This window comes from Pleuronectes platessa, chromosome 1 (assembly GCF_947347685.1).
Source record: "Pleuronectes platessa chromosome 1, fPlePla1.1, whole genome shotgun sequence".
NCBI classification, from domain to species: Eukaryota; Metazoa; Chordata; class Actinopteri; order Pleuronectiformes; family Pleuronectidae; genus Pleuronectes; species Pleuronectes platessa.
In genome coordinates this window covers 23,343,092-23,370,756 of record NC_070626.1, presented here as the reverse complement: position 1 = coordinate 23,370,756, position 27,665 = coordinate 23,343,092, and the positions used below count along the sequence as shown (strand labels likewise).

At 42.5% G+C, this 27,665-nt stretch overlaps 2 protein-coding genes across 3 annotated transcripts; both read right to left on the bottom strand.

Annotated features, from left to right (window-relative positions):
* Positions 1-536: 536 nt before the first annotated feature.
* On the bottom strand, positions 537-15,643 carry gas6 (growth arrest-specific 6). 2 transcript variants are annotated; one of them, XM_053421145.1, is made up of 15 exons: positions 15,139-15,643; positions 14,733-14,893; positions 11,217-11,241; positions 11,043-11,105; positions 8,926-9,048; positions 7,764-7,883; positions 7,353-7,475; positions 6,008-6,129; positions 5,493-5,611; positions 4,562-4,751; positions 4,302-4,466; positions 4,046-4,214; positions 3,724-3,863; positions 3,444-3,645; positions 537-2,642 (listed from the first exon to the last, which is right to left on the bottom strand). In XM_053421145.1, exons 1-15 carry the CDS (start codon positions 15,215-15,217, stop codon positions 2,488-2,490), a joined length of 1,956 nt encoding a protein of 651 aa, XP_053277120.1. In that variant the 5' UTR covers positions 15,218-15,643; the 3' UTR covers positions 537-2,487. The 2 variants fall into 2 exon arrangements, with proteins under 2 accessions (XP_053277120.1, XP_053277127.1); XM_053421152.1 differs by lacking the exons at positions 11,043-11,105; positions 11,217-11,241; positions 14,733-14,893; positions 15,139-15,643 and adding an exon at positions 9,162-9,505.
* Positions 15,644-16,726: 1,083 nt separating this feature from the next.
* pros1 (protein S) lies at positions 16,727-26,175 on the bottom strand. Its single transcript, XM_053421766.1, has 14 exons — positions 26,008-26,175; positions 24,900-25,057; positions 24,365-24,389; positions 24,183-24,266; positions 23,960-24,082; positions 23,711-23,836; positions 21,620-21,748; positions 21,248-21,488; positions 20,317-20,503; positions 20,029-20,193; positions 19,717-19,885; positions 18,842-18,978; positions 18,512-18,740; positions 16,727-17,822 (listed from the first exon to the last, which is right to left on the bottom strand). Exons 1-14 carry the CDS (start codon positions 26,105-26,107, stop codon positions 17,635-17,637), a joined length of 2,061 nt encoding a protein of 686 aa, XP_053277741.1. The 5' UTR covers positions 26,108-26,175; the 3' UTR covers positions 16,727-17,634.
* Between the last annotated feature and the right edge of the window lie 1,490 nt (positions 26,176-27,665).

Genomic DNA, 27,665 nt, shown 5'->3' with positions numbered 1-27,665 from the left:
TAGATTATGTATAGAAAAGGCACCTGTAAGAAATCAATGAAGTATGAAATACACATGGAGTAAGGGCTTTATTATATTTTTGGGGAAAAGTGTATTTGTTTAGCTGCTTAAAGTCAGGAGAGGAAATTTGAAGATTGATATGGTGGCCCACGAGTGTCAATCAGAATGCAAAAGTCACATCACAAATATAAAAGCCACAACACTGCAGACTCACTTCTATCGTCAGTGCATCCTGTTTGACACTTCTGGGCCACTGTAGTTACACTACTCGTTTTTCTAGAGAAGTTACACGCCAGCTGCAAGTTAGGCCTAGGTTAGCACAAAGTCTTCAGATGAGGAAATGGAAAGTCTATCTCTGTCTGAACGTAATAAAAAAATCCACCTTCCACATGTTGTGTGTTTGTTTACTGAAGTTGACTCAGCATCAGTGTAACAGCATCACTCAGTGCTGCGCTACATTTACCTTTACCCCCTCATTACCACTCACGGCTATACTGCTAAACCTTTAGAACAATAACAACATGTCACACAAGGAGCAGGAAATGAAAGTTTATCTTGTAACATAACCACATAGCATACAAATCCATTGTTGGAAAACACATTTCATACGATTGCTTTTATTTTTGTTTTGTTTTTAAATAGGATTTTTCACTGTTGAGGGAAGTTTTAAAACTGAAAAGGCAGACTTCTCTCAGCATCATACACATACTGGCAGTTAAAGTGAAAAACTAAAGAGAAGTTCAATATACAACAACAGATATTATAAAAAAAAACATAACACATCAAGCTCTATGTTCCGGCAGTCATTCATCAGAAAACTGGAAAATGAAACATTATAGAGAGAAGTCAAATAGCACTGGAGCCCTTTTGGTATTTCTCAATCACAATGCTCCTGACATTCTTTATCTTTATTGAGTTTTGATTTGCTCAGCACCTATAAATTTAAATTAAAAACAGAGTACCTAATGATTGACAGTACTTAGATCCCTGGCTATTGCTCTGATGCAAAAAAAAAAAATGAAAAGGGAATGGATTTGTTGCTCAACCCTTTTTTTTCTAAAGAAGCAGATGAAATGAAGCGACTCGGATTACGGTTTAACTTTGGATCAACTTAAAATGTGCAGAAAACCTCAGTGAGCATAAGGTAGTGTTTGTTTTCTGTCTTCTATAAAGCATTGTACAGTCACATTATTTACATATTCAGTATTTTACAGCGCACTCTTCTCTTAACCCTCAGTAGCTTGTGTGGTGCGATTGATGCAGTGCTCTCTCTCCTTCATGGAGCGGGCCCCTTCCTGTGTCCCTGTGCTTCTGAGACTAATCTGTAGTCCGCCGCTCGTGTATGTGGCAGGTTTTCAACTGTGAGTGTGTGTGTGTGTGTGTGTGTGTGGGGGGGTTCTTAGGGAAAGAAGGGGCCATCGTGATGAAGTTATATCGATTGATTATTGAGATTCAGGGTGTCGGACAAGTTCTTTAACGGACTGTAATACTTCCAAAATGCATAGTGTGTTGACTGCTCTGTTTGTGTGTCACAGCACTGCACCCCTGTGAAACGGTTGACCTGTCGAGAAGTTTGGGTTGGTTGTTCTTGGCAGGCACGTGGTCGGTTTTTAAGGTTGCAGGCAGACATGGATTGCTGCTTCGATTGAGAAAATGGCTTCAGGACGCAGTCCATTTCTACCTGCAACAATGTGCAAGGCTTTCTCTAGAGCACAAAGCTGTGCATAACATCAAGCCTGGTAGAGGACAAGATTTGTCTTATAAGGAGCAGATAATAATTATTAAGTCCATAATCGACTACTCAAACATTATACACCAAACACTAGATCCGAGTACCTATTCCACATTCTCTCAGCTGATTTCTTGACTTTCTATTCGGTGCCTGTGTTCTTCCCCTATTTCATCGGATTCTGCATGAGGCTTTGATTATTTGAAGCTTTGTGAACGTGGGCCTCAGGTGAACTGGATGTAAGCAACATGACCTCAGCTCTATCAGCTGAGATGCTGCAGCTAAGAGTCATTTCCAGTCAGATCTGTATTTTGAGCACAGGATGCCAGGCGCAATAGGCTGACCCGAGACCAACCAGTTAACATGTTACAGATAAGACCCTGTATGTTCCTGTGGGCTGACAAGGTTGTGATACATGGGCAGTTCTGAGGCAATGTTGTGCAGCATTTATTCCCAAATCTTCTGCTCAGTGAAGCGGATGTTGACCACCGGCTGACTAACAACCCAACTAATTGACAATACTGTGAAAATCCCTGCACACACCTCTAGGCAGCAGTGTTGTCACAGTGGAGGGACAGGCTGATCCTGGGTTAAGGCTCAGTCTGCACCACAATACCTGGTCTAGTTTTTTTTTTTGTTTACATTCCAATCTAAAAGATCTCCCCCACTGGTCAAAAACTTTTATAAACCTATTGGAAATCCTCCCCATTGCCTCAATCAACTGCTTATGGATCAGTTTTGGCAGACTGACACGCTGGTCACTGGTGGGAGTCCAGCAGGGGGCAGGAGTGTGAGCGGATGTCGTTGTGCTTATGCATGGCCTGGTCCAAGTCCAGAGGCCGTCTGTTTACGCTGACCTCCATGCAGCCGCTATAGGGGGCTGAAACCAGCGTGGAAACCAACAGGACGTCGTCTGAGGGATGAAACAACAACATGAGAACGAGTGTGGGGACAGTTTTTTTTCAGAATAACAATTTGGCAAAAACCACAAAATCCTTATTATGTTATCTTTCCAGTTTGAGGAATATTTCACAGTTGTGCAGAACGAAGGAAGCTGTGACTAAATTTAAAGTTAAATACAAGAATAACCAACAATAACGTAGGAGAAAATGTCTGAAGTTCATTTTAGTTTTTCAATGTGCCTTTAATGAATAACCTAATTTCCACTTACTATAAAATAACTTAGAACAGCTTGAGATACATCTACTATTTCAATAAGTAGAATTCTAAGTTCTGATCATTTGTAAGACTGTTCTGGGTTCATCCAAACTACTCAGCAGCAGAGGTTCCTCACAGAAATGAGACAAACCAGTGTGTGACAGAAGTGCAAAATTAAGAGACTTCTCTGAAACTTATCATCCTATTGTCACAGTTATATCTGACAGTGGGTGTTTATGTTGGATCACAACATGTGAGAGAAATTCTGCTATCGGGGCAAAATTTGGAGCAGGAGCCTGTTTTGGGTCTTGATGAGCTGGAGCATTTATTTACTGACTAAAAACCTGAACTGCAGTTTGACCTATGAACAGGCAGGATCATTCATGGGACAGGACACTGTTGTGTGATCAGATACAAGGAGAGATATGGCTTCCACATCGGTATTGTCTAACTGAGCATTAGCGCGTTGTGCCCTGCTTGTCTGAATGGAATGCCACTGCTATTTATTTTAGAATAACATCCTGCAAAGTGTGCACATAAACATGTGGGCCCTCACCAGGGATGCCTCCTAGGAAGGTGGTGGATTGAGAGAAGAGGTCGGTAGGAACTTCAGTGTCTTCACTTCTTCCAGCCAGGCCATCGACCAGCAGCAGCGTCTGGTTGCCTGTGATCGTCACCTGGATTTCATGACTCTCACCGTCACACAGTGGAGCGGGAGAACTGGCGATGATGGCATCACCGGTAGACACCAGAACAAACTGAAGACACACAAAAAAGGTAAGTTTCCAAAACAAACACAGTTTTTATACAAACTATTTTCACACACATCTACTCACATCTCTCCATTCATCCGTGCCAGGATGATAGTTGGCCAGAGCGATGGAGAGAGGGACTCTGTCCTGGTAAACAAGTGCAAACAGCACGCCCATAGCGACGGTTGGACGCAGGGTCAACTTGAGGCTCAGATTCTGTGATTCTGACGTGAGAACAGAAAGTCATGAACTTTGTCGACAAACAAGATCGTTTACAAAAGTGTAGGCAGTAATGTAAATCAACTTATAGTGATCCAAACAAATGAAACATTGACTAACTGCTGCAGGAAGAAGGTAATTAAACTGAGTTATGCAAGCTTCAAACACGCTAACACACACGCTGTACCATAGCTGATGTTGAAGAGAGCGAAGCCTGTGCCGGGGTAATAAGCTCCAGGATTCTCTGTGCTGAAGCACTGCATGTTGTCGTTGGACCGAATGGTCTCTTGTATGGAGGAGTCTTCGCCCGTCAGCCACCGCCACTCCCTCATGCAGCCGTCCAGACGAGGGTTCACCTGTGAAATGAGCACCACAATCGAGGAATACGTAAAAAACGTACGGTACAAATTCAAGAAAACACAAGAGCACATGCAAATACACACCTGATTGACGAGGCCATCCTCTCTGAATGGGACTCCGCCCACGGTGAGGTTGAGTTCGTGCATGCCTTTCTTCAGTGTAAACAGATCACCATTCACTGCGATCTTCATGACGGCCTCCCTGTCGATCTTAATCACCAGACTCCGCCCCTGCTCCTCCACGGAGATCTGACGACAAAACAGGACATTTGAGGAACTTTGGATCCGCTAATGAAGCTCCTGTAGACAGCGTTTAATTTTCCACGATGGCTGAAGCCTCCAACCTTTCTCCATTGGCCGTCATTGACGATTGGTCCGGTGCTGGTCACCCTGCTGACTGTGCCATACTTAAGCTGCAGCTCCAGCTTCCCGCGATGCATTGCCAGCACGATCCAGGAACTGTTCAGGTGACCACCGGCAAAGAAAATCACCCCCTCAGGATCGTAGGTACGGAGGTCGAATTCTGCTGAGAAGCTGTGAGAAGAGGTGGAGATTGAGGGGAGGTTAGGTATGAGCATGTGAGTTTAAATGACAGAGTAAACATAATGTGTGACAAAAATAGTTTTATCTGCTACCCACTCTGATAATGTGGGTGGTATTTTCCTTCCCGCTAATATTAGAAAATATTTTTTGAAATAGCTGATTCAATTTCTCACGGTGTCTATGTATGGAAAAAAACATGTTTCTTTTAAGACCTGGGATGAACTATTCAACCCTAGATTTTCACTTTACCATAAACACTCTATAAAAAAAGGGTTAGGGTTAGGGTTAACAAAAACTCATAAAAGGTTTTGCCTGAAGCATTTTCTTTCAACTACAATTTGAAAGGAAGTGAAAGAGAGTCAAGTGGGAGCATATTTCTGAGAGAAAGTTAATCCCCTTATCTTCTTAGGCATTTTAAAATCAACAAACATGCAGGAACTTGAAAACATTTTCAAGGTCAATACTTTTCTAATTGTAGTACTGGGATGATTTGTTGCCAGAGTAATGCGACACATTTCCAAACAAATTTGGCAAAAAGTAACGTTACTGGAAAAAAAAATTGTTCATTATTAGTTTAAGTTAAATAACAAGAATCATGGAACTGGAAAAGGTCAATCATTGTCTTTTGATCCTTTCAATCTTTCTACTCAGTGAAACTCGTGAATAAATGTGGAAGAGGTCAGACATGTTTGTCAAAAGATGATGAGCATCAACACAGAACTATTTTCTCACCCAGTTTGAATCCTCCGACGGAATCTCAGCCTCACCACCGGCACGCCACTGAACATGCGGCCCAGGTAAAGAGAACGAGAGTTCCTCTTCAGAGACGGCGACAAACAGGGAGTTATATTCTAAAGGAAAAAAACAGACAAACAACAAACTGGAGATCAGTTCATGAGAACCACACAAGTTTCCCAAAGCTGCATTTTCACTCATACAACAGGTTTCTGCAGGTTCACCGAGTTCAATTGAAGACTTTTTAATATAGGAAAGGATACAACAAGGTGTTTAATGACATTAAGTTTGACTTTTCCCAGAATCTGGTATCCACTCATAAAAACATTTTTACCTTCAGTGCTGCCAATGGCGGGCAAGAGAAAATGTCTCAGTTTTTTTTTGAGACCTTTCCTCTCCGAATTGTATAAAAGATCATGAAAGTTGTTTATAGTTTTATAGATCTTTTACAACTAGAGTGGAAGCTGAAATCTGAAATGGTTGCTCAATATACAACAGTTAGTGTATTTCACCTTACAGCCCCTGAGGTCCTGGCCAAGCTTCATGCCCTGTCGACCATCACAGAAGCATCGGAAACTCCCGGGAGTGTTCAGACACTCCCCTGCACACACACCTGTCAAGCACTCATCCACATCTGAAGAGCGACAGAGCAGGATGGAGAAAAATTAAAGAGAAGGAGAGATGAAAGTGAATACTGAGGTACAAAGAGTTTCAGAGAAGCAGACCGTTCTGTAAGTTAACAAAGTCACCTCATTGGTGGAATTAGTCAAAACATGAACCTACTAGGATCAGAAAAACATCACAGGAATGTATGAAAGAAAATGTCTTATCAGGGAATGCAAACAACACTCGAGCCAAGTGGTCTTTGACAGTGACGGGGTTGTGTCTCTCTACTCCGTGTACAACCTTACATGGCCATGAGGACCTTGTCTATAATTACTGTTATTTCTCTGAGGAGAGACATGGAGGTTATGAAAAGTCTGGTTTCCACAGCCGAGCACAACAGGGCACAGAAGTGACTGATGACTTTTCCATGTTGTCAGTGAAAAATATAAATTTTATCTTTCTGTTTTCTTATTGAATAAAAATACATGGCTTTTTCGTGGGAAAACCAAATCCTCCTTGTGTATTTAAATACAGACTGAGCCATTTAATGTTTACTACTATTTATTCTGTGGAGAACAAGGATTTATCCTGTTTGATATATACAAGAACAGATTTGTATAGTTTGAGCTCCTCATTACACCCAGCTCCATTATAAGAAGAATGTGATTGTAACATCAACATCAGCATCAACTATATAAAAAGATGGACAACATCTCCACTTCCTCCCTCTATCCAGTAATTCTGCCATCTTTCACATTTGCCAGAGTCTTGGCAGTGCTGATTGGGGATGGACCCTGCTGATACCTGTGCTTGACCAATCATGAGTCAGCTGTCAATAGTGATGTTTTTCACCCTATTCTTATAGAATCAAATAACTAATTAAAACAAAACACTTCAAGAAACACCAGAGATATTACAACTAACTCAAATAACAGAAACCATCTTTTGAGTAAAATGTATTTGACATATTTTGACTTTTGAGTTTGCTCAATGTCCAATTAATTAACATGGAGGAGGGAAGATTTCTGACCCGTACTGCTGCAGCCATTGAACAAATTTAACCCACTAGACATTGACCTGTTACCTACTTAAACAGTGTCTGCAAATGTCTCTGCATTCCTTTCCTGACCTCGCAACCCAGCTGCACGAATTCCCGCTGAGCCTGAAGCTGCTCTTCACTTACTTTTCATCAAACTGTGTGTGACTTTCTTCTAATGTGTGTGTGTGGTGTGTGTGTGTGAGTACACTTACCAACACATGTCTTGGTTTCGTTGTCGTAGACATAGCCGTGATCACACAAGCACTCATAGCCGCCGTCCTTATTCTCACATCGCGCTGTTCCACACACACCTGCGTCCTCACACTCATTCACATCTGAAAGACACAAACTGTGGTCACAGCTGCACAAGACTGATGGAGATTCAATAAAACCAAGATGACCTTAACATCAACCCCTCTGCTGGAAAAGACATGATCTAATCCTTTGTGTGTATAATAAAAAAAGAAACCTACCGACAAAAGTATTAGAACTAACAACCAAAGTTATAGGGTAATAATAATAAATAACTCAGAGACTGAAGTCGTTAAATCTCCAAAGCAAACTCTGCAGGACCTACATGAATACAGTTGTTAGGTTATGTGCATCTGTGGTTTGTGGCTTACCATTACACATCTGGCGTCCTACCAACATGTATCCTTGGTGACAGGAGCAGCGGTAACTGCCCATAGTGTTGTTGCACTTGTGATCACACCCTCCGTTTCTCTTGCTGCACTCGTCGACATCTGCGAATAGGATGGTAGTGCAGTCAGCGTGAGCGCAGGGAAAAACATCATCATGGGCCGTGCACAGCATTAGGTTGTTAGGCGTGTGTTGAGATTTCCCATAGCAGGCAAATTCAGGATCCCAATGTACTTAACGAGACCAGTTGTAAAAGTTCACATTTGACATTCGGAATGGTTAGTTTGAGACCGGTTGAAGAGCCGACATAAATATCCTATGAATTAGTGCTTTGTTAAAACGGCTTACAAGTAACTGACACACTGTGGCGGAGTGTTTTAGGAGCAGTGCGGTTGTCAAGTGGAAAAGGCTCGGACTGAGTTCGACTGAATCTGCTTTGGTTTCCTCTCACGGTAAGGTGGCAGGATGAGTCAGAGTGGAAATGTGAGGAATGATGGCCGTTCCATAAATCAGACAAACATATTTCTCCCTCACAGAGTGTGTGTGTTTTTAAGTTTTGGATGTTTTCCTGATCCGTTTATTCACTTAATATTTGAAAAGCCTTTGCTCTGAATTTCACTTTTTCTCAGAGGAGATACAGATTTACACACAGAGTAACTAGCTTTGACTCTCTGCAGAGACTCGCTGGGTTTCTGATGTGAACTCTGTGACCACAGTTCCCGTTCATAGAGTTCATATTGATGTGACACACAATTCACACATCATTAATAACAGCGGTGTCGGCAGCAGCAGCAGCACTTGGTTTCTAAATATTCACTCCAACAATAACAGCTGCAGCAATTATAATAGAATAAAAACTAAAATGGAGTTTAGCAAAGGTAAATAAATTCCAGCACCACTGAGATGTAAAATGATGAGAAATATAATATAGGACTAATAAAAGAGAGAGGGATAGAGCTCTTTCTCTCAGTTGACAGGGCAGGGATTGGCTGTCAGAACCAAGGTCACAGTGTTGACATCTACCCAGTGACGCTGGACATGACACAGAATGACGGGGCAAAAATTCAACCTCTGCTCCTCTCTTGCACGCAATTTTTTCCTGCTATATATTCTCTCTATCTTTTTCAAAGTCAAGGATGACGGTACCTTTCTCACATCTGGCGCCCATCCAGCCTGTAAAACAGTGACACAGGAAGTCGCCCTTTTTGTCCTCGCAGCGCACCGTACCTCTGGCGTTACACGGGGAGGGAGAGCACTGGTCTGGAATATCTTCAAGAGAAAGGAAAAACAAAGACAGACACATGCAAGGAATTAAGTGTCATCATTGTTTTGTGGTTGGTACAAACCGGATGCGCTCGGTACATGTGATTGTAAAGCGATACCAGATAGACGAAGGGCATCTCTGATGTTCTGCATATCAGGACGTCAATATAAATAGCCTAATGCTGGCTAAGCTCTCCTGCCAGAGATGCCCTAGTTCAGTCCTTCCCAGCATACCTGACCTCCAGCACTGAAGAAGAAACGGATGTTTGTATCTGTATTTAACTATCTCTTCATTTAGGTTTGTCCTGTTTCTGTTAAATAGTGTCACTTGAGTTCTCGCCAAACTTGTGTAAGTGAGCTTGTGTAAATCTTTTCTCTCCCCCTTCAGTTTCTTTTTCCTAGAAGAGGAGTTTTGAGTGCTCGACAAGTCCGGGCATGTTAGCTGCAGCTCAGGAAGAGAGAGTTACACACAGGGACAGTGCTTGGGGGAAATGAGAGGATCAAGAGAGCGAGAGTTCACATTAGCAAGCAAATCATTTTCCATTGGCTGACAATACAATGCAATGTTGTATCTATCTTACTAAATATAGACAAAAGATTAAGTGAAAATGAGCATCAATTACAAGAAGCAGATGTATAAAGCTGCATTTCTGCCAGATTTTACTGCCAATTTACACCAACCACAAATGAATGGATACTGTGTTATGTCATTTAGAAAGTGCAGAAGATACTGATGATTAATAAAATGTATATTTTCAAAGGCATCAAATAAATGCACGGCTTTCAGCAAAAGGATGAGTCATGTAACTTCTCACAGTCATAAACAGCAATATTGAGAATCAGTGAATGAAAGTTCTCTCGACAACTAGAGCAATGAAACTTTTGTATAATTGTATAATCAGATTTCATTTTAATGATGCAGAAATCTAAATTTATTTGTTGATGTCAAATGTCATTCGCTATAATTGTGAAATGGAAATAAACAAAATATGGATGCAACTAAGTAGGGATAGCAGATAAAGGGGATAGATGCAGGAAGGATTGTAAGAATAAACTCTTTCTGTTGTGCCTACAAATAAATACACTTTTGTTGGTAGCATGGTCTAAAAAAAAAATCAAATAATTTGTATTTGTGGAATCTGCTTTTTGATACTGGTTTACCACCCACCACTAAATAGATAATGGTTTACAACCCACCACTAAACAGATACTGGTTTACCGTCCCCCTCTGACTGAAACAGGTGCAGGGGGACAGAGATTTGCAGTGAGAGAGAACGATGGTGTACTGAATGATAAGCAAAAAAAGAAGCAAAAAAAAAGAACCACCGTATCTTTAAGTGCCACGATGCTGCAGCTGAGTCACGGAACCAACACCCCCCCACCACACCCCTCTCCCTGCTTCCTCGGCCAATCGCAGCCAAGCCGGGTCGGTGCCGGTCTCTTGTATCCTGATGCAGCAGAAATCCTGTGCTCCACTCACGACCGACGTTTGATTCACGTCACTCTCGCACGCTGAGCCAGCTCACGGAGGAGCTGGTGCAGTCACCCAGAGCGTGAGGGAGGGAGTGTGTGACGTGGAGAGGGGTGTGTTGCTCATTCACCAATGTGCGGCATCACCGTGACAAAGTGCTGCAATGCTACCGATAGCGACCTGCTGGGATCACGCACATATGGTACGATCCCTTCAACGTCAGAGACACACACCGCAGGAGGTGACCTGGAGATGACGCAAACAAAATCCAGCATCTTTTCATCATCCTTCCTTACATTACCCTTTTTGTAAGAGTGTGTGTGCCGGCATGTGACTGCAGAGCAATGATACTGCAGTGTAGCCCAACCCTGCACTACATCTAGGTAGCTCCCTCTGGAAGTAGTGATACTTGCACAGTGAAAAATGAGAGGGGAATGGCGAGGGGGGAAAAAGCAGCAGCTATAAACTTCTATAATCAGCCTTAACGTGAAGTTGACAGACAGATAAGTAATGGTGGGAAAAAACCTACTGTGGACACACGTGACCAGATCCTGTTTCTTCTTTTCCGAGTCTCCAAACTTGTCCATGCAGGCTAGAGAGAGAAAAAAGTGAAGAAATTGAATGACCTGATTACAAAAGTATAACCAGAAAATCTGGCTGTTATGAGTAGAGATGAAGGGTTTGTGTCAAAATGAAAACTTACCTAAATACTTTGGATAAAAGTAGTCCTAAATCAGGGAGAAGAGACGGATAAAGTTAATAAGGTGCATAAACACGAATCTTAACAGAGCATGATAATCCAAACAGATGCTTAAAACTAGTAGGGATGTTTCTGCTAATGCTTGACACAATCTCAGGATTTGGTTTTTCGTTTTCGACCAGATCTCTGTGCTCGTACTCACAGCAGGCAAGAGCGATTCACAAATAATCATTCATTTCAAGTGTGGCATTGGTCCATAAGCTGTAGGTGTCTGTGTGTTATATCGAGACAGAGCTTATAGAGTGATTACTGTAATCTGTGTGTGTGTGTGTTCTTTCTCTAATGGGTGCGGCCTTTTGCCAGGGGCTTCCTGAGAATTCTCTGCATTCCGGATAGTTGTAGCATCCCTCTCTCCTCCTGGCAGCAGTTTTCAAAATTTTGGGAGAAGGAACAGAGGGAAGAGACTTTAGGGAGCTTATGCTGCAGTAGGAACCAGATGCAGCAAGCTGAGGTATAAAAAAGAATCAGCAATCGGAGGAAAGTTGTGCTAAAGCCAGACACATGAAGCCTGATTATAACCCCAATGGGATTGCTGATTCGTGACAGTAGTAGACAAAGTTCTGGGTGATTAGAAAGCGTAATACTCAGGTGGGAAACCTTATTATTGATTATCTGTCCCTCTGGAAAAGTCAGTTAACAGATGAGAGTCCAGAAACTTGGAGTAATCGCTTTTGTTGCCAGTATCTGGGAACACCTCTCTCTTTCTCTCTCTCTCTCTCTCTCTCTCTCTCTATCTGCAGTAGGAGAGCTGCAGTAGAAGAAAATGCAGAGTCAGAGACAGGTTTTTTAGAATGAATAATGCAGCTATGGATGAGACTGCAGCTTTCTGTCACGACATGGTAGAAAAGCTACAGGCGTCCAATCGCTGCTACACGGCTGATGTGCGTCCAGCGTCACCTAGCTTCACCTTTTCCCCTGAACCCAGCTCTGCTCCACGTTTAATCCTCCCTCCGACGGCTTCCATGTCTCCGCACTTGGATAATCTTACGAATAATCTGAGTCATGGATTGCCTCATTCACTCGCTCTCTGCCACCATTCGCAGTGTCTAAAGTGAGTAAAGGCGACCATTAAAGAGCGGCAGAGGCTTCACCGGCACTATGCTAACAAACACTCCCTGTGCACACAGTTTAAACTTGTTCCGAATCTCTGATTTATCAATCATGCAATTAAACTGACAAAATGCAAAAATAAAAACATTTAGCACTGCCAGAATTTACTTGTTGCTCATATTTCTTGACAGATGACATTCTGAAGATGTTCGGGCAGGAGTCTGCACCATAACTTATCCTGTTGATTAACAAAACACACACACGCTGACACATGCAACATACCACACACAGACGTCTGCTTTAAGAATTAAGAATTAAGAATGAAAGGTCTTAAGCTAATGAATGTTTACACCTCTTGGCTCAAAAGCTGTAGCATGTTTTCTGACACACTGGGTTATTTATATCTCTGGATCTGATTTGCATAATTAACCCGAGTAGTATTAAGCAGGCTTAGGTATTCACATGGACAGAGGCTGATTCGCGCATTCTTGAAACCAGAAGGGAAACTAATCGGCAGTAAATATTCCTGAGCACACGAGGCGCGATGGATTTGGTTTGTTGGTGAAACGGACATGAGAAAAACAGGGGGGGCAATTGCATTGCCTCACCAATGCAAATTGGTGAGGCAACGTGCATTAGTGGGAGTTGAATGAAACTGCTAATCAGCTCCTAAAGAGACCAATCAGAGGGGTTCGTTTGCATCATTCATGTGCCCTTGTGTGTAAGGACATGTAGTCGTGGACATGTCCAGACGTTACAGATGTTGAGATGGAGAAGAGATATCCAGGTGTTTCCTATTTTTGGCAGGAACCTAAGCCGAGCAGATCTCCAGCAGACAGAGCCACTTTTAGCGAATGGAAGACATAAGTGACTATGTACAGGGAAAGCAGCGTCTTCACTTATACTGTACTTTCACAAATTCCAGCCTAGTCACACTGACTCAACGTCTGTCACAGAAACAAACTAAGAGGAGACGACAACAACATCCCAAGTCCTTGACACGAACATGTTATGTGCAATGATGGCTATCAGCGATCTGGACTTATTGGAGCATGAACACCACCAGCCCAGACAATGAATCATTAGTCTAGTGTCACATTGCATTCATCAGTTTAACGTCAATATGAAACCAACCAACCTCGCAGCCTTATGGTAAATGACAAATACACAGTGGCAGAAGTTACATTATATATTGTAATAGTGATAACCGTTATTTGAAGATCAAATAATTAAGTTTTTTGGTGCCTACAGAGATGAGGGGGGTGTGATGATGTGTTTGTTTTGGGTCAGTTGGAACTAAATGCAACCTTGACTGAAAAGACAAAACATTTAAGTCTTGTTTTGACGCTACACACAGGGGCGGATCCAGAGGTGGGGCCAGGGGGGCATTCAAGTACACAATGTCCTTGAACAAGGAACAAGTTCCCAAATCTGTTCAATGAATGCCAACACAATTGGGTCTTTACTTTCTCTGGAGCTGGCCTTTGTCAAAGGAACAACTCAGCAGGAGATTCTTCACTCAGACGTGTTCACAACAACACAGGAATGGCCGAAGTGTTAACGTGACGGGTGGCGCAACGGGCAGGGGCAGGATGTAACGCATCAATTCTGCTGCGGGGGTTCACAGTTTTGTTTACAGCACTTGGACACTGGCGTTGACTCTTATCACTTGAAGCTCTCTTGACATCTTTGTCAAGGTCTTCTACGAGTGTGTCATCTGCTGTGTTCACACATCTACTTCTCCTGGACTTCTACAGACATATACCAGGAGGTCAGGTGGATGAAGTCCACTGAAACTACAGAGCGTCTCACTGAGACCCTTGCGTTCACTCATGCATCTCCTCTGGTGAAAATACTGAGGTACTGCGGAGTGCAGTGCACACCTGAAAGCAGCTTCAGAGATTTGCTTTCTCATAGACAGCCCCTCTGGAGAATGTCAGGAGATTATCCGGAGTTCAGTGCATGTCTGAAAGCCACTTCAGACATTTGCGTTCTCACAGACAGCCCCTCTGGAGAATGTCAGGAGATTATCCGGAGTTCAGTGCATGTCTGAAAGCCACTTCAGATATTTGCGTTCTCACAGACAGCCCCTCTGGAGAATGTCAGGAGATTATCCGGAGTTCAGTGCATGTCTGAAAGCGGCTTCAGAGATTTGCGTTCTCACAGACAGCCCCTCTGGAGAATGTCAGGAGATTATCCGGAGTTCAGTGCATGTCTGAAAGCCACTTCAGATATTTGCGTTCTCACAGACAGCCCATCTGGAGAAGGTCAGGAGATTATCCGGCGTGTCTGAAGCGGCTTAACTGAATCAGGATAGATGTCGGTCATACAGTTGCCCCCTCTGTGTGCATCTAGAACCATCCTAGATGCCTAGAGTCCTCTGGCTGTATAAAGAAGTGAAGTACTCACAGTCTCCGGGTCGTTCTCAAACACCTCCCTGGCCTCCTCCTTGGTGCACCTCTCCTCCACGCACTCCCTCTCCAAGTGGCCCTGCTTCGTCTCCTCGAACACTTGGTTGGCTCTCCGGTGTCTGCTCAGGAACTGGTTCGCCTCCTCGGGGGACAAGGAAACTAAAAATAGAAGAAGAAGAAAACTAAATACACGGTGTTCATAAAGGAGCAGGGGGCAAGGAAGGGGTCAAGCAGCTCGGGGGAGTTTGGAGAAATCTGCGGCTCCAAAATAAAACTAAACAAAACATTGGAGGGAGGTTGCGAAACCTCAGCAGTTGATGACTTTGATAAATCAGCCGCAACACAAATGTCAAAGGGGAATTAGCAGGGTTAGCTAGCCACCTAGCATGCGAGTGTTTACTTACTGCCGTGGGAGCACCGGACACCCAGCAGCAGGATCAGCAGGGCGGCCGATGAGAGGGACTTCGTCGGGGTCAGCCGCATTATTCAGCCGCTGTGTCTGCGCCAAGCTCCGGAAACTTTCTCCTGTCCCGTTCCCTGCCTCCTCCTCCTTCTCCTCCGCTTCTCCTCTGTGTCTCTGTCCCCCCAACGCGTCTCTCAATGTCACCACTGTCCGCACCCGAGGACACACTGCAGGTATTCAGGTGGATCCCGTTCACGGTTCTTTTTTGCAGATGCGGGTTTAATTCACCGCCGCAGGAAGGTTGCGAGCTAAACTGTGCGGTGCTTCTCACGCATTAACTACCAGCGACCTCGTTTTCCTTTTTACTCTCACTTGCGGTTCAGCTGGTCCCCCATTGCGGGCTTTACTTAAGTTTCCCGAGCCTCCTCTCTGTGTGTCTCCGCTCCGGTGCTCGGTGCTCTGTGGCCGGACTCAGTCTGCTGCACGCCTCGGCTGCAGCTGCCTCGGGAGGGGGAGTATCTGTGGGCAGGAGTTTGTCAGTGATGCAGCCCCACTGTTACCACTCATGGCCGGAGCCACCTCGAAACAGGGGTCCTGGGGCAGCAAATGTGCTGTTGGCCCCCCCACCACCACACATAAATTGTTTTTTAACAAGCAGAAAACTGAAGGAGAATTCATTATTTACGAAAATAACCAAATAAGGTTACCTATTCCAGATTCTCAAGTGGTGGCAGAGAGAGCCACTGAAATTCACATTTCATTACATACATGTCATTTAAGTTGTCACCAAAGCGATTTAGAATCAGTGCATTCAACACTCAAAAAACCGCAAATTAAGAAATGATGGTGATTTAATACCCATCCAATCCTGTTTGATTTGTTTTAATCCCACTATACGTAGAATGGTGTATGGGTATGCGTACCCTTCCTTCCTGCAGCCACCAGGTGGCGATGAGAAACCTTGGCTTCACTTTTGGAGAGCTGATATGTCATCCATCTTTATGTAAAGTCTATGGTTGCAGTATTAAAGTTATTTGGAATGTACAATTACACAATTAAATACAATTAAAGACAACATATTTTAAGTTATACTATATATTACATTGATTAATTTTGAATGAAAGCATATTTAGTGACTGGACTGTGGACTCAGGATATTGTTCAATATGTTGGACTAATGCGCATTAGGATCACTTTATTTTAAAACCAGGTACAAATATAAAGTAACTACCTTTAAGTCATTTTAAATACAATACCATCACTTTTCATGTCATTCTCTACAAGTCTGCTCACCATCCTCCATAGTAGGCTGAGAAGCTAATTGGCATTAGGGTTTGCACACTATGAAACTCTCTCCAGATCCTCAATGCCTCATCACTTAAAATCAACCTGTACACAAAGGCTTGTTACCATTAGTTTAATTTGCCATTTCTGACCTTGGCTAGTTTTTTATTTCTTTTTTTCTTTACTCTATGAAGCAGCCTTGGGTACTTTGAAAGGTGTAATATAAAAAAGACACTTTCTTGACTGGCCTTGGTTCTGGCGCGAGGGCAGAAATAACACAGTTTTAAAATTCAACAGCATCAAAATGAGATTGCTTTGCTCAGTTTTATTTTAACAAACAAACAACAATGAACAAGTACATTTAAGTTATATATTAAAGATGGCCTGTTTTATATACAAGTCAAATAGTGTACACAGGAGAACGCTGAAGATGAGGACAGAAATAGAAGAACAGCTGATGTTTTTACAGCCACAATGAGAGGTGGTGACAATAATGGTGGGTTCTGGGAACGATTAAATCATAACACATGTTTCTTAGGGATAATGATTCAATCAAGAAATTGGAGCAGAGTTGGATCGAAAGCCTGGCGGCTCCACTTTCTCCTCTGTGGTTTTCCCCGCCACAACCGACCCACACAATTTCAGCTGGTTTTCTCCAGATGTCTTTCTCAATGAGACCTAAGTGAACGAGATTTTAGACATCGTACTATGATTCAACAGCAAGGAGAAAAAAGATGCAGGTGGTCTCCCAGCCTGGTCCAATGTGACCATTTGTTTAATCCTCTACACAAACATCACCCATCTCTTGCTCAACACATGGTAAGTGCACTACAGAGCTCAGCTCTATTTCAAAGCCTCTTGGAAAGAATTGAATTCATTGCAACAAAGTGCTATGACTACGTCATCCAGTTTCTGAGTAGGTCACTGGCAAGCCAGCTTTCACTGTGCAACACTAAGAAAAACAAAAGCACAAAAAAAACTGGACGAAATGCTCCCAGAACAGGAGCAATAATGCTGTATTTACCAAAAGCTTAAAATAAACCGATCTGAGAAAGTCGACAAAAATGACTATAACCATCTACCTCTATTTCCTCTTCTTGCCATTTCTCAAACCCCCCTCCCCCACCATCCCATATATATCTCTCATTCCAAAATGTCCCAGGAGGTGGCCACTGTGGGACGCTGCAAAAAGTGACACTGCAGTTAATTAAGGTCACTTTGTGTGCGGGTGCGGTGGATCATGTTGGACTTCGGGGGGAGAGAAGGGAGGACAGGAATGACTCTTGATACTGTTGTGTTTGCCGAGAGCCTCGTCGAAGTCCAGCTGGCGGCCGTTGACAGAGATGTCCATGCAGCCGTGGTAAAACGCCGTCACAGGGGTGGCAGGTAACGGGACTTCGTCTTAGGAGAGAGAGAGTGTGACAACAATGAGAGATGGAGGAGAACACAGCCCTGACCAAGGTCAAAACATGGTATAATAACAAAAAGTAACAATAAAAGCCAGCGTACATTTCACAATTGGATTTTAATCCTGCCTTGGGATGTATTCCATGAATATGAAATCTAAAACTCACTCTATTTAGATGTTTTTAAGATGGAAAGAGTTGGACTTGACCCTTTACCTCTCAAAGTTAAAGTTAACAAACACCAATGAAAACATAACCTACTTGGCAGAGGTATAAAAGTAACCTTGAATGTTCCAGCCCCCCCACCAGGACAGACTGACATCACTGAATTACTTTGTTTATTCATACAATCAAGAACACATCAATGAGAGTTGATTGTTCAGGGGAGGATAAATCAACTTAGGACAAAGTTTTGGCTTTTGGTGGCTTCATCACTTTGGTCCGGACTGAAATGTCTAAACAACTATTAAATCGATTTATGGTAACTTTGTACAGATGTTCATGTTCTTTTGAACATTTTAATTTAGTGGCATCATCTGCTGAAATTTGTTTAACTGTCATTATTTGGGTTTTTGAACCGGAATTGGTAATCTCTGAGACAGATTGCAGACGTTGGCCACATTGCAATTTACAGCTGATATATATTTTGCCCAAAGCTAACTTGTACTTGTTGCTCTGACGAACCTGGTATCCCACCAATGTATGTACTGATGGGTTTCTGCATGGTGGTATTGAGGCGCTCCAGTGCCACCTGCAGGGCATCAGATGCCATGTACGTAACCGTGGAGGAGTTGGCTGAGATTTGGATTTCTGTGGGAGTCACGCTCAGCTGCAGTGTCAGCCGCTCAGGGTAACACAACATCAGTGAGTCCAGCTTCGCCACGGAGACACCGTCCAAGAACACTTGCAGGTCCTGGAGAATGGAGGGCAATAACATCGCAAAGTTGAACTCATCTTAACTTTAAGATAGATATGAGCTGATTTCTAGAAAAAGTGTGAACAAAATGAACTCACAGCCTCTCCATCGCCCTTCGTTACTACAGCGACCGATAAGGGGACTATGTTATTGGAGACAAGAGCAAAGAGGACGCCTGTGCTGCTGGACGGACGTATGTTCAGCTTTATATCCACTTTCCAGCTTCCAGAATCACCTTGTTAAACACACACATACACACAGAGAAACACAATTTAGTTGCATATATTTTGTCAGGTTGGACATTTAGAAAAATGATTAAAATCCCATGATTATAGCTTTACTTAATTAAAACATGTTTGGTTTTTCTCAAAATCACCGGGTTGCAACTCTGAAGAAAGTCTGTCTACATAAAGCCAAGATGAGTCATAATGTGAAAGGATATGGAATATATGAACCCTGCTGGTTCTACTTTGTACCTGTGTGGGTCTGTTCTAGAGTCCCGAAAAAGTGAAATAAAATTAAAATTTTAATTAAGGAAAACTAAAAATAATTTAATGTAATATTTTCTGCACCATTTATTCTCTAATATAAAAGTTTTTGTATCGGCACATATCTGCAAACATACACACCGATACCAATGTGTCTGTGAAAGGCCAGTTTTTATCGGCCAACAGACTAAATCGGTCGGGCTCTTGTCTGTACCTCTACATAGAATAAGGCTTTGTTCAAAATCCAACAGGACAAACCTGGGGTGTTTCTGTGTGTAACATTTTGCTTCTTAGTTCATCAATTTTCCTCCCACTCCAAAAAAGAGGCATGTTTGTTAACATCTCTCTTTGGATCAAAGCACTAAGCACAAAACATAATTTGTTACGCTGCGTCTGCTCAATAATCGTAAGTATTTGGATGGATCAAATATAGAGATAAACAATTTTACCATAGGGATTAATAATGTATAACTTAACTTACTCACTGTAGTCAATGTTGAAGTGTGCCAGTCCTGCCCCAGTGAAGAAAGACCCTCGTTCCACATACACAAAGCAATGTTTACTCTTCTTCTCCTGGATGACCTCCCTCACCCCAGATGCTCCTTGATTCATCAAGTTCCAGCCCCTGATGCAGCCGTCGAGTCGAGGGTTGATCTGACAGACGGACAGAAACACAGAGTGCAGCAGTTTGGGATTTCTGGACTACAGCCCAGTATCTTAGTCAACACTTTATCCAGATTGTTATTTTAGCATCCACCATGTCAGCTGGGTGATTCAGTAGAGTGTGTTCAGCTTACAGGTTTGATGATGTTGTCTGTGCGGTTGGGCAGACAGGCGATGTAGACCTTGGTCTCCAGTTTGCCATTAACTGAAGTAAAGAGACTCTCAGGGCTGTTGATGCTCATCACAGCTTCCTTGCTGATCTTCACACTGATGCTGCTTTCCAGTTCATCCACAGAGATCTGCGTGTTATACATGATACTGTACTCAACATAGTTTGAAACTAGAACGCACAGTTATCACAACACAACTCCACTTTATATCAATTCAGTTTAGTGAATTTGTGAACTATAGCACTTTCTCACCACATGCCACTGTCCATCATTTATGGCTTTTCCTCCGCTGGTGACCTTGAACGTGTGCTGGTTCTTGAACTGGACTTCAATGCGACCGTCCCTCAGCCCCAACATGAACCACGAGTCCTGGGAGGACTCAGCGTACAGAACAACTCCCTCTGGGTCGAACGTGCGGAAGTCGAACTCTGCTGCAAACCTAACGTCATCATCAGACAGAAATATCAATTCACACACTATGAATGTAACTGCATCGTCTCTATGAATGCTTTAGCATGTTTTCACTAACAATATTCGTACCAACAATTGTTTAATATTTATGGACATTTGAGTTTGTTTTGTTTTTGTCGACTTCTACTACTACTAATCAACAATCACATTCAAAACTCCACTCTAAATAAATCCACATTTTAATTGCATTACCATACAATGACAACTGACATATACGATGCCTACTGTAATTAATCATAGATCTCAACCATCAAGTCTAGTGCACTATATTATGGGGACTTGTCTTCATAAACTGAACTTATTCTTACTGTATTATCCCACCTATAGTGTACCTATATTTATCTTGCTCTTAGTGTATTCATCATTCTTATATCATACCTTACCTCTTAATACTGTTCATATTCCATTTATATTTCCATTTATATTCCATGTATATTCCTAACTGTACTTCATATTTATTTACATATTCCATCTCTGCACTGTAACTGCCATTTTTTGGCACTTCTGGTTAGATGCTAAACCGGATTTCGTTGTATATGTACTTGTACTGTGCAACGACAATAAAGTTGAATCTAATCTAATCTAATAAAGGGGACATAAAGCAATTTCACATAACATACAAATATCTGATTTTATGGTTAAGGTTAGGTCAAATTAACACATTGACTTGACTGTGTGTGTGTGTGTGTGTGTGTGTGACTTATAGACTAACTTTGTGTTCTCCGGCAGACGGAAAAGCAGGTAGATGACCGGCAGGCCTGAGAAATGCTCCCCCAGGTAGAGCATCTCTGAGTGTTTGTGGTCGTACAGGTCCACACAAACAGGGATTTTCTCACAGAACCGTTGATTGTCCACCAAACGAAAGCCCTGACGACCATCACAGTGACACGCAAAGCTGCCCACTGTGTTTATACACGTGCCGTCACACACGCTCCACTCACATTCGTCTACATCTGCAGCAGTGGGGAAAAAAAGAAACATGAACGTGCAGTGATGTTTGGCTCAAGTGTCTGTGGCAGCTGGTTGATGGAAGTAGTCTTAGACACTAGGTGGTAAAAACAGGAGCAATAAAATGAAGTCTCACCGCTGCAGGTTTTGGAAGAGAAGTTGTATCTAAATCCCGGCGGACACTGGCACTCATATATCCCAGGCGTGTTGACACATTTAGCCGGTTTTCCACAAATACTGGGATACATGAGGCACTCGTTGATATCTGGAAAACAGTGACAATGGATAATGACTCATGAGAATTTGTACTATGATAGATCTGAGTGCTGATTCATAAAAAAAAAATATCATCAAGCTGCATTTTGACAGGTTTCTTGTCATGCAGATTTAAGACACCTGCATATTGTTGGAAAAGTGACATGAGCATTGTCCCATAATGGAGTGCAGAGACTGTTCCGGGATCGAGGAAGCTGCTGAATATTATTACTTTCTAATTCAGATGATTCTTATCCATCAGGAAATATCATCGGGGAAACATCTGATCGGTCCCTGACAAGACACATGAAGAGACACTGAGGCAATAGGATTTAGGTTTTCAGTTTTTTGTACTGTTTTTGCTGCTTCTGACTTCATTCCCTGGTTTTCTGCTGTGTGTGATTGTCCCCATTCACACAATGAATGCTAAATGCTGCTACGCCAGAAAATAAATCTCTACTCTTACTCTTCATCATTTCAGTTTGAGCTGTTTGTTTGTATTATTTTCTGTAACTGAGTAACCGACTACAAATAGACAACCTGCTTCCTGTTTACAAACACACTCTGGGTATGTGTATAGTCATGTGATGTGGGTTTTCAGGTGTTCTTCCAATTCACCAATCTCTCCCAAATACGCCTAAACACCTGAGCTCCAGCATCTTATCCATAACAGGTCCTGGCATTTTATAAGGACAGGTTCCACCAATTAGACCCTCTCAGGTGGTTTCAAATTGAAATGCGTCGGCCCACCGCTCAGCCTTTATTTGCTACTCCACCTGTTCGTCTCAATCTGACCCCTGTTGTATTTGCTTTGCTTAGGATCACATACGTTCTTAGCCTTTGCAATGACCTCAGCCAGCTACCTCTGCCATGTGGTCATGTTTGAACTCTTGTCATCACGCTCACTCGACTGGATGTGAACTCTCAGTAGCAAACTGGTTGGATATAATCACCTCATCAGAACCCGGGAGATTTTCTGTATTGATTCGTTCATTCTGGTTCAGAGTTCCTATGTGAACGACTAAACACTTAGTTTGATTTGTTTGTGCACAACCCTCTTCATGGTCTTGTATCTCTTAAATCCTATCAAAAAAATAGGAGCAGATAAATTGACCAAATTGACTCAGACTATGTTTGTCAAGACTTTGAACTCCATGAGCATTTGATCCACTCGAAGACAAACACTGACTCATCACAAAAGAGGGCAGATAGGGTGGGTTGTAGCTCCTAGAAATGAGAATGGTAAATAAAACAAGGGCCAATCTTTTCAGATGTTAAAAGTTTTTCACATTCAGTTCCAAAAGAGGTAAAATCTGGTCAGCTTTAAAAAAAACAACAAATACTCCAGGGCCCTGAGGACGACAGCTGGGAGAGCAGTTTTGTTATGAAGTGCGCAGGGTTCCCCAGTCCGGATGAATACATTTAAAAAACAAAACTTATTAAAAGAATAATACACTGTACAGAAACATATGTTTTCTCAGCTGCTTAGTCAGACTAAATGTTCCTCTTCCATGTGGACAGTACCACAGCTGGATGTCTTTATATATGTGACATATACCACTAATACGCACACATAGATAGGATACATGGACTTTGCGTATCGGCTGATACCAAGTACCGATCCGATACCAATAAATTTAAAGAAATAACAACTTCCTTAAAGTACTTTAACAGCTTTATGTTACTATGTTGCTGTTTTACTTGTTAGACATTCCGCATGAAATATCTAAAAAAGCCTCTTCTGGCTAATGCTACTCTACCGGAAATCACTTCTTGTTCTCCAATCTAAGATCAGGATTCACCAGTGTCAGCACAGAGGAACAGTTAGAAAGACGAAGTGAGTTCCAGAAAAAGAATACAGCAGTTGTATGTGCTTTTAAGACTTGGTATTGTCAGGCCTTTCCGATGCTGCTATCTGTATCAGAATCTATATCTCTGATTAAACTTTAACATGAACACAATGAAGTCTTACCCTCGCAGTTGATTTTGTCATTGATGAGGTAGCCCTCTTCACACATGCAGTAGAAACTGCCGGGGACGTTGTAACATTTTTGATTACATCCCGCTGGAAATTCAGGATCTGAACACTCATCGATGTCTGTCAACACATCACACAGAAAAATGTCTCAGCATTTCAAACAGCGAAATATATCAGTCTTAGGTTCAATTCTAAGAAAAAACCACAGGATGTTTATGCGAATTTTTTTTAATCAGGACTCACCGTCCTCACAGCGAACCCCCTTCCAGCCGGGCTTACACACACATGTGAAGGTGGCCTGGCCGTCCTTGCAGTCCTCTGTACCCTCCTTGTAGCATGGAAACGGTGTGCACTGGTTACTGATCTCTGAAACCAACAGTTTAAGTCACTAACCCAGAGGATGTCATTGAAAGTATTTCACTTCTGAGACAGATAGTAATTTGTGATCCTCGGGAAAGCCCCTCACCGTTCACACAGGTGCGGAGGTCCGATGGGATGGAAGAGTCCGAGTTGTGGTTGTTGATGCCGACACGGTGTGAACCAAGACACACTGCAACAGAGAGTGGTGTTCATCGGGACAGGCTAGTAAAGGCAAAACTAATTTATCTCACAATATCTTTAAGGAGACAGTAAACCCAGAAAACTTACCAACATATTTGGGATAGAAGTATTCCTGTGGGAAAAAAATTGAGATTCAACAAATATTCCCTTCCGACAAAATACAATCAAACGAGAGAATCGGGGACGAGAGGGTGAGAAGACACAGAGTCTTCTCCAAATCAGTGAATCAGTCCAAATTAAAGCAGTATCACCATTTCAAGTTGTTTCTAGATTTCACTGTTAGAAAAGTTGTTTTTAAGATATAGCATCTGATCTAAAGCTGACATGATTAATCAATTGAAAAAACACTGTTAGATATTGAAGTAAATTGTTATTAAATTCACTTCAGCCTTTTCACTGGCTTTGTAAAACCTATTTGAAAGTAGATTGACTATATTGCGATTGTTTAATATGTATGTTAGAAAAAAAAATAAAGAATTTGAGGAGGCTAGCTCGTGAGAAATTTGGCCATTGCTTTTTGTACTGCTTATAAACTCAGGAATGTAGTGAACGATTATCTTTCGTGTTATGTGTTGAAGATCATTCAGATGCATTTCATGATACGACCAAGGCACTGGTTTACCGTCTCCGGCTCGTTCTCAAAGATCTCCCTGGCCTCCTCCTTGTTGCACAGCTCCTCGATGCACTCCCTCTCCATGTTGCCCTTCTTGCTCTCCTCAAACAGAGAGTTGGCTCTCCGGTGCCTCCTCAGGAACTGGGAGGCTGAGGTCTGGCTCAGGACTGGGAAATTAAATAGACACACAAACACACTCAATTAAACGTAATGTGTGAAGAATAAAACATTAGCAATAATTATCATCGATAGCAATATAATCGATAAATTGATGGACCATCGTGAAAGCACAGTGAGGAGTTATAACACATAACTGATCCAGCTCAGATGTATAACATGTTTTGCTGTTTATCAAGTGTTTGTCATTCTCTGCTCATAAAGAAGAGTTTAAAACCACAACCTCAGTCTTTGCATTTAAAAGCAGTGGTGGTCAAATAATTCATTTTGAGATTCAGCATTAATGCCAATAATAATGTAAACCACAAGGACCTCAAATGTGTAATGAAGTACAATGCCTGAGTAAAATCACTTAGTTACTTCTTATGTGATATTATCGTGATAACTATCGATATTGACTGATGTGATAATTGTGGGCATATCGTCCAGCCTCAGTATTAATCTATCTATCTATCTATATATTGCAATTTAAAGTAAGATAAGGACCTTTTAGACATAAGGCTAACAACAACATCAGGTCTAAACCTATCACAGATTACTCTCCTCTCTCTTGTGTGATTAATTCATTATAACAACACATGATCCCAGCAGGAATGTCAGTGCTGTGTTTCCTGCTGACAGATTCGAGCTGATGTGGCTGAAGTGGACACAACCTAATTACACTTCTATGAAACGGCCTGACTGATACAAAATACCCAAAATAACACGGCCATTGCGAAACCGTTATTTCCCAGAAATGACCTGGTGCTGTGGTCACGAGCGGCTCGTGTTGTTCAGAGCAGAAGTCACGACACTTCTCTGGTGTTCGTCCAAAGTTTTACACTCTGTGCTTCTAAAGAAAAAGCTGCGGGTTTCTGACCGGGACGCTGAGCCTCGCGCCGGTTCCCCGCAGGTACGTGTGGGTTCACCGTGTAAACCGTGAAATGTCCGAAACACTTACATCGATGGGCATCGACGAGCGTCACGAGAAACACGAGACAGGCCAAGGTTTCCCCGAGAGGACGTTTCTTCCTCCTCCACATAGTCGAGCCGTTCTTCATGCGAGGCCTCGTCTGGCTCGGAGCTCCTGTGACTACAGAGAGAGAGAGGGAGGGAGAGAGAGAGGGGGGGGGGGGCGAGAGAGAGAGAGAGAAAACAACTAAACTTATTTCTTCCCGAAAGTGTTTTCATGGAGAGAGAGAGAGAGAGAGAGAGAAAGAGAGAGAGAGAGAGAGAGAGAGAGAGAGAGAGAGAGGAGGGGGTGGGGGGTGATGGTAGGCTGCCAGGAGAGCAGATATAGAGAGAGGGGGAGAGAGAGAGCTGCAATCACACACACATTGTTTACTCAAATCTGTCCATCCACCTGTCTGTCTGTTTGTCTGTCTATCCGTCCATCCATGTATGTATCTATGTTTGTATGTATGTATGTATCTATCTATCTATCTATCTATCTTTCTATCTTTCTATCCATCCATTTATCTGCATCTATCAGCCTAACCACTGAAACCGTACCGCTCATCTGAACCCTGACCAATCCAGACTAACTCTAACCTTGACCTAACTATAGTCCTGATCTTCACACCAACATTAACCTCACACCTGACGTTTAGCCTCATTAGGACCAGGAGGTCTACTGGTCCCGAAGAGACTTCCAGTCCACACACACTAACACATACACACACACACACACCCACACAGGTCAGTGGCTCAGGTCACAATGGCCGACATACAGCCTCATGATCTGCAGCCAACCCTAATGCTGTCAGGATAATGAGCCGCTGCTATGCGACGCACAACAAAAGGGATGTTGCTGCTCTCTGGTCGAATATAATGTTAAAAATGGTTTTGTGTTTCCCAGAAGTGTCTTCACTTTAAATTGGAGTTAAATCAACTTCCCTGCATCTGCTGGACCACACATGAAGACACCAGTGAGGTCAGCTCATGGCCGGAGTGAGGAAAATGAGCCCCTGGGTGCAGACATACAAAAGTCCCCCCCCCCCCCCCCCCCCCCCCCCCCCCCCCACCACCCCACAGAAGGCTTCATCCACACAACTGAGTCTTTTCAAACTGTTACAGGCACATCTCAAGTGTGATCAACAGGTGTATAACAAAAAACCCTGATTCATACAATTATTCATACACATTTGTCCATATCTGGTGACTACCTCTTATCTTTTACCTTAATCATTCTTCCAGAACAGCAAATGCTTCAAGAACAAAGGGAAAAAAAGGAATTAAAACTGGGAGAAGGATTTTAATAATATGTGAAAATGTCTGAGAAATTTGATTCATCACAACATCAATTTTAAAATCAGCTGATTCACTGTAGATGATAGACACTAGCTGAAAAACAATGACTTGACAACAGTGGAAATAATTTAGTAGGCATTTGTTTGATTGCAAGTGACTTTTAAGATACAGATGAAAGTAATGACAATTATTAAATGTCTGTTCCATGTCGATATCTAATTAAAACGCACCAGGAAAGTGCACATTAAAGTATGTCGCCTGTATTCTTCCTGCCACATCATATTGTCACGTTTGCTGTGAAAAACATCTGGATTCAAACAACCCTAAAGAACAAATGACACAGACTCCATGTTTGCATTAATATCGGTT

What these genes read in the sequence shown, in the direction of transcription:
- gas6 (XM_053421145.1), bottom strand. Translation starts at nt 15,217, where the DNA reads ATGCGGCTGACCCCGACGAAGTCCCTCTCATCGGCCGCCCTGCTGATC. An exon ending in TGTCCGGTGCTCCCACGGCA is followed by an intron (nt 14,894 to 15,138) that starts GTAAGTAAACAC and finishes TTCTATTTTTAG; the next exon opens with TTTCCTTGTCCCCCGAGGAG. An exon ending in CGAAACCAAGACATGTGTTG is followed by an intron (nt 6,130 to 7,352) that starts GTAAGTGTACTC and finishes GTCGCTCTTCAG; the next exon opens with ATGTGGATGAGTGCTTGACA.
- pros1 (XM_053421766.1), bottom strand. Translation starts at nt 26,107, where the DNA reads ATGAAGAACGGCTCGACTATGTGGAGGAGGAAGAAACGTCCTCTCGGG. An exon ending in CGTCTGCCGGAGAACACAAA is followed by an intron (nt 20,504 to 21,247) that starts GTTAGTCTATAA and finishes TGATGACGTTAG; the next exon opens with GTTTGCAGCAGAGTTCGACT. An exon ending in CAGACAACATCATCAAACCT is followed by an intron (nt 19,886 to 20,028) that starts GTAAGCTGAACA and finishes TCCGTCTGTCAG; the next exon opens with ATCAACCCTCGACTCGACGG.